Raw genomic sequence first — 9,341 nt, 5'->3', positions numbered from 1 at the left:
TGACACTCAACTCCTCACCTGAGCCTCCCAAACTGACTATACTCCTATTTTGTAACTACATATTCTTTCTTCCTCATAAATTATGATTTCTCAGACTAACAGCAATGTATATTATGGCAATTCATGGCCCCAAACTCTACTGTCCATGAAAAATGTCCACAGAGGCTAAAAGGAAAGACAAGAGCCTCTTCCTAAATTAAGAGTTCACTGTTACAGCAGATTCCTTACCACACTTGTATTCGTCAGTTCTTATGACTAGCAGGTCAAATGACTATATGTAACTTTTGGTGAATTTTATCTTCTGAATGTGCCTATTTTCCCTGATCTGGACCTTTTACTCCCTGCAAGCATGTAAATGTGCAAAGATCTTTTTCTGTCTTAGACTGACAATGAAAGACATAGGCATAGTTGACTAGGCATACAAATTTCAACTTCTAACATCCAGACCTAGAAAACAAAAATGAAAAAAAAGACTCCTTTTCTTTTTAATTTTACAGATACTCTATAGCCAGATAGGGGGGCCTACTACCTAGACAGTCAGAGTAAATCCTGCCTTTCAAGAGTGACTTAATCTAATGGAAAACATAGATAAACAAGCTATACAGAAGGGTAAGATCAAGAAACTCAGAAATTTGTCTGCATAAATTATTTTGAAATAGGAAAGACATTTACTGAGACTGAGCTAACATGTAAGAACTATCATATCATGCTAAACATAATAGTGTTATAAACTAAATAATGGTTATTATTTAGTGAGCATTTACTATGCCAGGCCCTGATCTAAGTATTTTACATATATGAATTAATTTAATCCTTCCAATAACCCAATGAAGTAATTATTGTAATAGCCATTTTATACATGAGGGAATCTATGATACACAGAAAAGTAACTGGTCCTAAGTCACACAACCAGTAACTACAATTATAGCTGTAGCTTTCTTGAGCCTGAGTGATAACTGGTGCTTTAAAGAGGATTAATTATTTGAATCCACCAAATAACCACCAAGCATCAGAAAGCCATTGGTTTTCATTAATGACAAATCCACAATAGAACTTTCAAAAAGTAGTACATGAAAGTAATAAACACCATCTCCATATAGGAAAAGAAAACTCTTCAATTCCTATTCCTTACTTATTTTCCTCTAATTTGCACAGTATAGAAGGCAATTCTCCCCTCTGTAAAGAGTGAACTTTTTTTTTTTTTGAGTTTTTTTTTGCTATAGGGCACATACGCTTGCCAGACAGACAGAGACAGAGAGACAAAATGAGAAATCACCACCCAGGAGGGACAGCCACGCCACAATCCCTTCTCCATTCTCCTTTTGGGATCTTGGGCATGCACACACACACACATGCCAGGCATGAGTTTAAGCCACCGGGACTCTAATTGTGGTCAACTACATGGAGTCCAGTGACACAGCCATCATACCAACTGCTGGTCCCAAGAGTGAACATTTTTTAAGGCCAGAAGTCATATGCACATGAGAGAGAGGGAGAGAGAAAACATGTGCACATGCATGCACACACCCAATGGGACACGGTCATCCTGCAATCTTATTACCTCCAATTCTACATCCCATCAGGATTCTGGGTACACACCTGCATACCTGGAGTATTTTTCAAGCCACTGGGGCCAGGACTCAAACCCTAGTCAGCCACTTGGGATCTGACTTCCTCTGCACAGTATTTAATCCCTGCACTACAGAGCTGACCCAAAGTGTGAAAGGTTTGAATGAGAAAACATTAATGTATATTTTCAAACGTACACATATTTTAATTGTTGTTATAATTTTTAATTGGGTTACACTTTTAGAAAAAAACATCACAAAGGACTTTCCTACCATAGTATACTTTTGAAACATATGCTGGCTCAGTTGAAACAACAGGTTCTGCAGGGATAGGAGGAGGACCTGTAAATGAAACAAAAACGTTAACACAACATGAAATTTCAACTTTCTAAGAAGCTGACACCTTACTGTTCAGTAATAAAACAGTAGCCCAAGAATGATTACTTTTTCTGCCGCTTCTAGGCCATTAGATACCCATTAGCTCAGTCTCAGTAAATGTCTTTCCTATTTCCAAATAATTTATGCAAACAAGTTTTTGAGTTTCCTGATCTTACCCTGCTATATAGCTTGTTCTGAAACATTCTGAAAAGTGGCTAAATGGAGTCCTATTTTAGATACGTAAGAACAATTTTCTATTTATAATAATAATGTGTAAAATATTTTAACTAATATTCTATCAGAAAATAAATGAGTGGGCCAGCAGGTGGCGGAATGTTTACATCGTTGGATTCCCACAGGCTAACCGTGGTTCAAGTCCCAGACCTAGTGACATGAAACATACTGGGTGAGTATGTATGCGTGCCCAAGATCCCGGGAGGAGAACAGAGGAAAAGGGATTGCACTATCTGTGTCTCTTTCTCTGTCTCTCTCTCTGAGGAGTGCAGGTGCTCTAAGGCAAAAATATACTTCTACCAAAAAAAATAAATAAAGGCATTAGCCTTTTTACCAGGCTATTTTCTAGACAAATGCTACATTCAAAGTTTTTAACGTGAGTCTCATTTTTTGCAATTACTATACAATTTGGTCTCCAAAGTTAGTGATTACAGGAAAAAGAAACAAGGGGGGAATGTAATACTAAACCAGAGGGACAAAAAATTAGAAAAGCTTAAGTGAAGAGGCTCTGAAATCTAAGGGTTCAATGAAAATAATCTCTCTTAAAAATCATTCATAAAGTCAAAGAAAACAAACAGAATTTTTACTTTGTATTTAATTTTGAGTAAGAAGCAGGGCTAGGACATAGTATACCTAAAGTGGGTTGATACCAGCAAAACCTGCTAATTGCTAATCTACATTTTACAAATTGATAGTGCTTAGTAAGTACTACTATTACTTGATGGTGTATTATTTATCAGACGCTGGTTAAGGACTCTTCATATATTAATCCCAATGAGAGCCATTAGAGGTATTTACTACTATTGTTCTCAACTTTCAAATGAAACTTAGGTTTAGAGGGCATATAACTTGTTTGCCAAGGAACAATTTTCCAAACTGAGCAATTAATGTAATTCTGGGTTTTTGTTTTTACACTGTTAACCTATTTGCTGTGTTGCCTTAGGCCATTATTTTCTCAACTACCATTTGCTGAATTTAACACAGGCAGCCTTTTCAAAAATTTCATTAAAAACCTCAAAACATTAAATGTAGTGTTAAGTGCATAATAAGCATCTAATAGATTACAAAGAAAAACACATTTCAGAACTTGAACTCATTAACAATCTGACAAGTTGGCGGTTTAGCAATGTAATTATATCTTTTGGTGCTCATATACAGAGAATATTTTAACAATACATCATCAGATAGCAACTGAAGAGATTATTCAAATCCTGAAACTTCTATCTTGTATTTGCCAAGTAACTCTTTATTAACATAAATCTTTCTGGTAATTTCTTCTGAAAAATGATACATTTTATAAACACTTTATAATCAAGGTTTACCTGCTGTTTCCACAAGTCTTGGTTCAGGTTCATCCAATTGTAGAAGCTCATCAAGGGCTAATTTAGCTGCATTGGATCTAGACTCCTTTTTATTTTGCCCCAGTCCAGTCTTATATTGAATACCATCCACCATGGCACAAAAAGGAAAATATGGTCCCATAACATTACCTTGAAAAAGAACTCAGAGTGAATATTACAATAATTCACAGCATATTCTTGCAAATAATGTCTTTACATACAGGAAAACAATTGGTAAAAAAAAATCCTAGAAAATTATTGATGAATACTTGAGAAACACCAACTCTTTAAATCTTTTTGGAGGGCCAATAATGGCTAAAACTAAAGCTGAGTGGGCCTCTAACCAGTTCTTGAAGATTTCTGTATAGACTGGCTCTAGATTCAGTGTAAGGGCCAGTTTTAGAATACAGATATTACATGTGGGTTACAGTATCTAGTATAATACATGGCAACAGTCAGCCCTCAAACATCTAGCTAATGAACAAGGAGAGGCAAAATGTAGAGACTTCTGGTAATGTCTCTCTTTAAAATTTCAACAGAGATGAAGTTGAATTTTCTTACACTCTTGGGCTATCCTAATACTCGTCTAAAGTTCAGAATACAAGGGTCACCCCACCTTTGAAGAAAATCTATGTACCCATTAGGGCATCATGGTAAACAACTCAATACATTATATTGGGTCATCAGGAAAGTCATGCCATATTTTTACATACAAAAACAGAAAAATAAGTCATGACTTTCCCAACCACATAATAGCTTAGGACAAAAGGAGGAGGGTGGAACACACAAGAAAAATCAAAACAAAAGCCACTACAAAAAAGATATCATGGGACCAGCAGTTAGTGTAATGGCTCTGTCGCTGAACTCCCATGTAGTTGACCGTAGTTCGAGTCCCGGACACGGTGGCTTAAACTCACGCCGGGTGCATGTGCATGCGTGCCCAATATCCTGAGAGGAGAAAGGATTGCGGCGTGGCCATCACCCCTGGGGGGTGATTTCTCGTGTTTTGTCTCTCTGTCTCTTTCTGTCTTTTGGCAAGCGCACGCACCCTATAGCAAAAACCTCTCAAAACAAACAAACAAACAAAACAACAACAAACGGTATCATATAGAATTAAACTGAGTCCAGTCATGGTGGTGTTGCAGTAGTGTGCTACCCTAGAAGGCTGGAAGCCATATGGAAAACAGGGGTTTGGTTCTCAAGGTTGACCTGTACATACCAGGTGAACATGTATGCCTGTGATCCTCTGGCTGAGTAGAAAAGGATTATGTGTGAGATTCTGTTAGGGTACTTGTCTTTCTCTCATGAAAGAGATAAACTAACTTCATTTGAAAAAATTAAACTGAATTTCCACTCATCCAAAATTCCTAGACGGATTACTTTTATGCAATTACTTTTACTTAGCTTTCATATTACCTGATTTAAAAAAATGAACAGAATCATCTCCTAAATGCACAGGTCAAAGAATGTCTTTTTCAGGTTTTATTTGTTGGTATCTGGATTTTAGGAAGCCTTCAGAAGCCTAAGTCTACGCACCTTAGTATGGACAGTTAGGTACAGTCTCACTGCACATAAGCCCCATTATCTGATTTCCTCATGTAGTCACAATCAAATTCCATGAACTATTTCATTAAGACAGACATCAAGGATTTGTAAGGAACTCCTGACTATATCTAGAGTAAACTGCTTCCCCTTCAATCATCTGAGATCTCAGTTTCTCAGGTTACTTCCTTCATGATCACCTGGGTTTGAACCCAAATTTCTAAAGAGTATTTAACTAGTGGCCCAGGTGATTCTTGTATATATATATATGTATATATATAAATAAGAGATAGTACATGTCACACAGGTCTTCTGTCAGAATGTATTGGGTCATAGGGAAAGTCATGATGTACTTTCCTGAGAAAAACTGTGTCATGACTTTTCCAACAACCCAAAAGAATCCTTAACCTTCAACATCTTTATAACCCAGATTCTCAAATTTGGTATGGATATAAATCACATGTAGAGCTTGTTAAAAATACAGATACTCTGGACTCACTAGCAAAATCTACTAAATCATATCACTCGACTGTGCTTTAAACATAAAGTGAACAACTGATAAGTCATGTTTTTGAGCAGTTTTCTTTCAAAGCAGTGAAGATTTGCCCTGATCAAGTTTTTTGTTTCTTGTACTGACCAAGAGCTACATTTCCCAAGGGCAGTCTGAGAATAATAGAAGAAAGTTAATTAGTTTTACAGTGATTAAGCCCACCTTTCACATTAAGAAAATACCACCTTCTATTTGTCACCCATTAGTTTACTGGTGTCTCATCATCAAGAATGAAACTTGGGGATTAGCAGTTGGTGTAATGGCTATGTCGCTGGACTCCCATGTAGTTGACTGTGGTTTGAGTCCTGGATCTGGTGGCTTAAATTCATGCCAGGTACATGTGCGTGCATGCCCAAGATCCCAAGGGAAAAATGGAGAAGGGACTGTGGCATGGCCATCCCCCCCGGGGGTGATTTCTCACTTTCTGTCTCTCTGTTTCTGTCTTTCTGGCGAGTGCACATGCACTACAACAACCCCCCCCGCCCCCCCAAAAAAAGAATGAAACTTGATGTGTGTATGACATCGTTATTAAAAATCTTGACAGCTTTAAATTCTTTTGTAAATATGTTAGCTTTGAGGTCCACACTGGTTTTTATTACCAAGAAAATTGAAGAAATCAAAAGAAACCGAACTACTAGTGTATGTGTACACATGCACAACAATATTTTTTAAATTATGTTTTGAGCCTCGTGGTTTTAATCAATGCCTCTTAAGAGCACTTATTTTCTTATTCCTCCACCTTCCTAAAGTTCTTCCTAATCACTGGCCATACGTGACATGATCAAAAGCTGCTTTCTGCATCTTACTGTTCTGTATTCTGGCATCCCACAGGAACACAGTAACAAAGTCTCCTGGTTTGGAGGTTTAGGGAGAATGGAGACAATTGTAACAGAAAAGCCTGCAGATAAGAGTACCAATCATGTAAGTGCTCTTTTCACATCTAATACTTGGATTTCATAAGCTAAATTTGGCCCTAATTCTTCTTAGGCATCATCAACATTGATCCTTCTCATAAAACACTCCAAGTTTAAATATTTAGGATCTCTACAAAAGTACTGTAGTACAAGTATTTATACCTCAAAATAATCCACAGTTGCTTTCAGTTCAGCTAGCCACAAACAACAAATTGAAATTTAATGATTATAAAATTTTTTGTATATGCCAACTACTTGCAGAAGCTAAAAGGCTAAAGTGATATGAACATAAGAATCTGTCAAAACATTGGGGACCATCAAGTGGCATGGTGGTGAAGGAGCTGAACACTCCCACATGGCCTACAACGGTTCGAGTCCCGGACCTGGTGGCTTTCTCACGTTCCCTCTCTCTGGTCAAATTAAAATGAATGAATGAATAAATAATTCTTTTAAAGAAAAAGATCTGTCAAAACATACTAGTAGTTACATAACTCCAATGTAACAGGAAATAACCAAATTAACCACCATATATATACTCTTGTTTTAATAGGAAATTACTTTTCAGTACTATAAAAATTACGCAGAACAACTCTGTACTTGCCTGTTGTTACAGTTTCCTTAAGGTCAAGCTGAACCCGCTGCATTTGTGCAAACTGGTGTAAGGCTGACACAGGATTTATCTCTCCACGTTTATATTTCATTATAAATTCCTTAGGTATTTTTTTTGGAGGAAGAACAGGATTTGAAACAGATGAAATACCTTTGGAAAGTAATGGCTCTGGAAAATTACCTAAAAATAAATGATTATGCTTGTCAGTTTGGCTAATTTTTAAAAAAATTAGCAAAAACACTAAATTCTCCCAGAAAATGAAATCTTGACCCAGATGCACATAGTCATAATGTATTTTTCACAAGTTTCTATTAAAAATTTTTGCCACACATGACAAACATGTTACTGCATGTATCTTTCATAGTACTATTTTAGAAAGAAGTGATATAAATCATAGAATTGTACTGATATCAAGGTCTTCAGAGACCATTTTTACAGATGACGTCATTAAGGCCCAGAACGGAGAAAGATAGATTGGAGAACAGAACCTAGTTTCTGGCTCCCATTCACAATTTTATATTGCCTTTCCACACCAAAATCCAAAATAAGTTCTTTAAGTTTATTTCTTCCATGAGGCAGAGATACAAAAAAAGAAATAGGCACCAGGTGGTGTAGAGGTTAAGGCAGCTGGATCCCACATAGCTGATGGTATGGTTCAAGTCATGGATCTGGTGGCCTGAAAAACACACCCGGCTCATGTGTCTACATGCCCAAAATCCCCAGAGAAGAGTGGAGGAGAAGGGATTGCAGAGTGGTCGTTTCTCCCCCAGGGAAGTGCTTTCTCATTTTAAGTCTCCGGCAAGCACATGTGCCATACAACAAATTAAAACAAAACAAACAAAAAAAAACAGGCACCTCCAACAGGGTGTGATCCATCTCCAGCCTCAGACAGCTGAAATCATCACGTACAGGGAAACCCCCTAGGACTGAATCCTAGACTCTCCTATGAGGCTTCAACATCACACACTGCTACATTGCCATTGGCCACCACCGGCTGCCTTAGTGTCTTTAAAGTATGTTTGGGAACCAGTAGGAGGCATAATGGTTACCTCACTGGACTCCCATGTGTTCTACCATCCAAGTGCTGGATCTCACAGCTTAAAACTCACTCCAGGATTGTGTGCGAGCATACCCAAAATCCCAAGGGGAGAATAGAGGAGAAGGGATTACCGGGCAGCCATCCCCCTGGGGGAGGGTTGACTTCTGTCTTTTGTCTCTTTCTCACAAAACACATAGATACCCTGTGGCAGGGATCTATTTTTAAAAAAAAAAAAAAAAAAAAAAAAAGTATGTTTGCCCTGCTTTGTACCTTACACTGATTAATATGTGTAATAACAAACCACTCTAAAGTCCAGTTCCTTCCTTAAGGTTTCACCTTTTGAGTGATGTTCTAAAGACATACTTGAAGTGGTTCAATAATCAAGATGGTAACACACTGTTAAGTGAGCAGATTGGGAATGGAGTTCTATCAGCCTCCTGCAGACTTGGGAGTCAGCTTAGGCTCCAGATGGGGCATGGCCACTGGTAAATGTGGAAACACTGAAATCAAAGGCTCAATACTAACTGGCCCTCCCCAAATCAAACAGAACTGAGGCTTTATTACACATGAATAGGAAGTCTTACCTGTCACTTGTGTAACCTTGGATGCCATATTTGACAAGCTGTAACTTTCTGAGGAATATACTTTGGGTGTAGTTACCCTCTGGGTTGATGGCTGAACTGGCAAGTTCTTTTTAAGCATTTGAGCAAAGCTAGGGACCCGAGGACTCTGAAACCAATCATTGTTACCAGACATTTTCTCACCTAAAGAGCATGATAAAAATTGGAAAGAAACGGAAAAGCAAAATATTAGGTATACTAAAAATACTCTGAGGAAAAAAAATAATCCTATGTTTCTGCAAATAATGTTCACAAGTGCACTCAACACTAGAGACAAATCCTTCCTTAACTGACCTCGGGACCCACTTGGTGTCTTGAGACTGGGAGCTCTCGTCTCCTGAATTCCCTCCCCACGCTCAGCTACAAAAAGAGCTGGGCCAGCAGCCCCTGGAAAACTCTTAAATTCACCCAGGGATCTGGGGAGACTTCAGTAAGGTTACGAAGTAAGAGAACAAGCAAAGGCAGAGTCAGCAGCCCGCCAGGCAGCGGCCTCCTGGCCCGGCCTAACTCCCACCCACCCAAGTCGTCCTTCGTGCCCTCTCCGCG

General features: G+C 38.2%; 1 protein-coding gene across 7 annotated transcripts in view; it reads right to left on the bottom strand.

The window, feature by feature from the left end:
• Window positions 1–9,341, bottom strand: part of ADAD1 (adenosine deaminase domain containing 1) — a 155,110-nt gene that overhangs the window by 142,989 nt on the left and 2,780 nt on the right. For 5 of the 7 annotated variants that reach the window (XM_027773679.1, XM_006153126.3, XM_014589581.1 and 2 more), the window contains exons 2-5: window positions 8,760–8,939; window positions 7,128–7,316; window positions 3,503–3,670; window positions 1,842–1,910 (exon numbers count right to left, since the gene is read on the bottom strand). In XM_027773679.1, coding sequence (XP_027629480.1) covers window positions 1,842–1,910; window positions 3,503–3,670; window positions 7,128–7,316; window positions 8,760–8,931 — 598 coding nt within the window. In that variant the 5' untranslated portion in view covers window positions 8,932–8,939. Of the gene's footprint in view, window positions 1–1,841; window positions 1,911–3,502; window positions 3,671–7,127; window positions 7,317–8,759; window positions 8,940–9,089; window positions 9,215–9,313; window positions 9,336–9,341 lie in introns of those variants that run through there. The other 2 variants (XM_006153124.1, XM_006153127.3) reach the window with 2 other exon arrangements.

The sequence above is a fragment of the Tupaia chinensis genome, unplaced genomic scaffold, assembly GCF_000334495.1.
Source record: "Tupaia chinensis unplaced genomic scaffold, TupChi_1.0 Scaffold000362_1, whole genome shotgun sequence".
NCBI classification, from domain to species: Eukaryota; Metazoa; Chordata; class Mammalia; order Scandentia; family Tupaiidae; genus Tupaia; species Tupaia belangeri.
The sequence above is the reverse complement of the archived record's forward strand: the minus strand, read 5'-3'. Positions and strand labels throughout refer to the sequence as shown.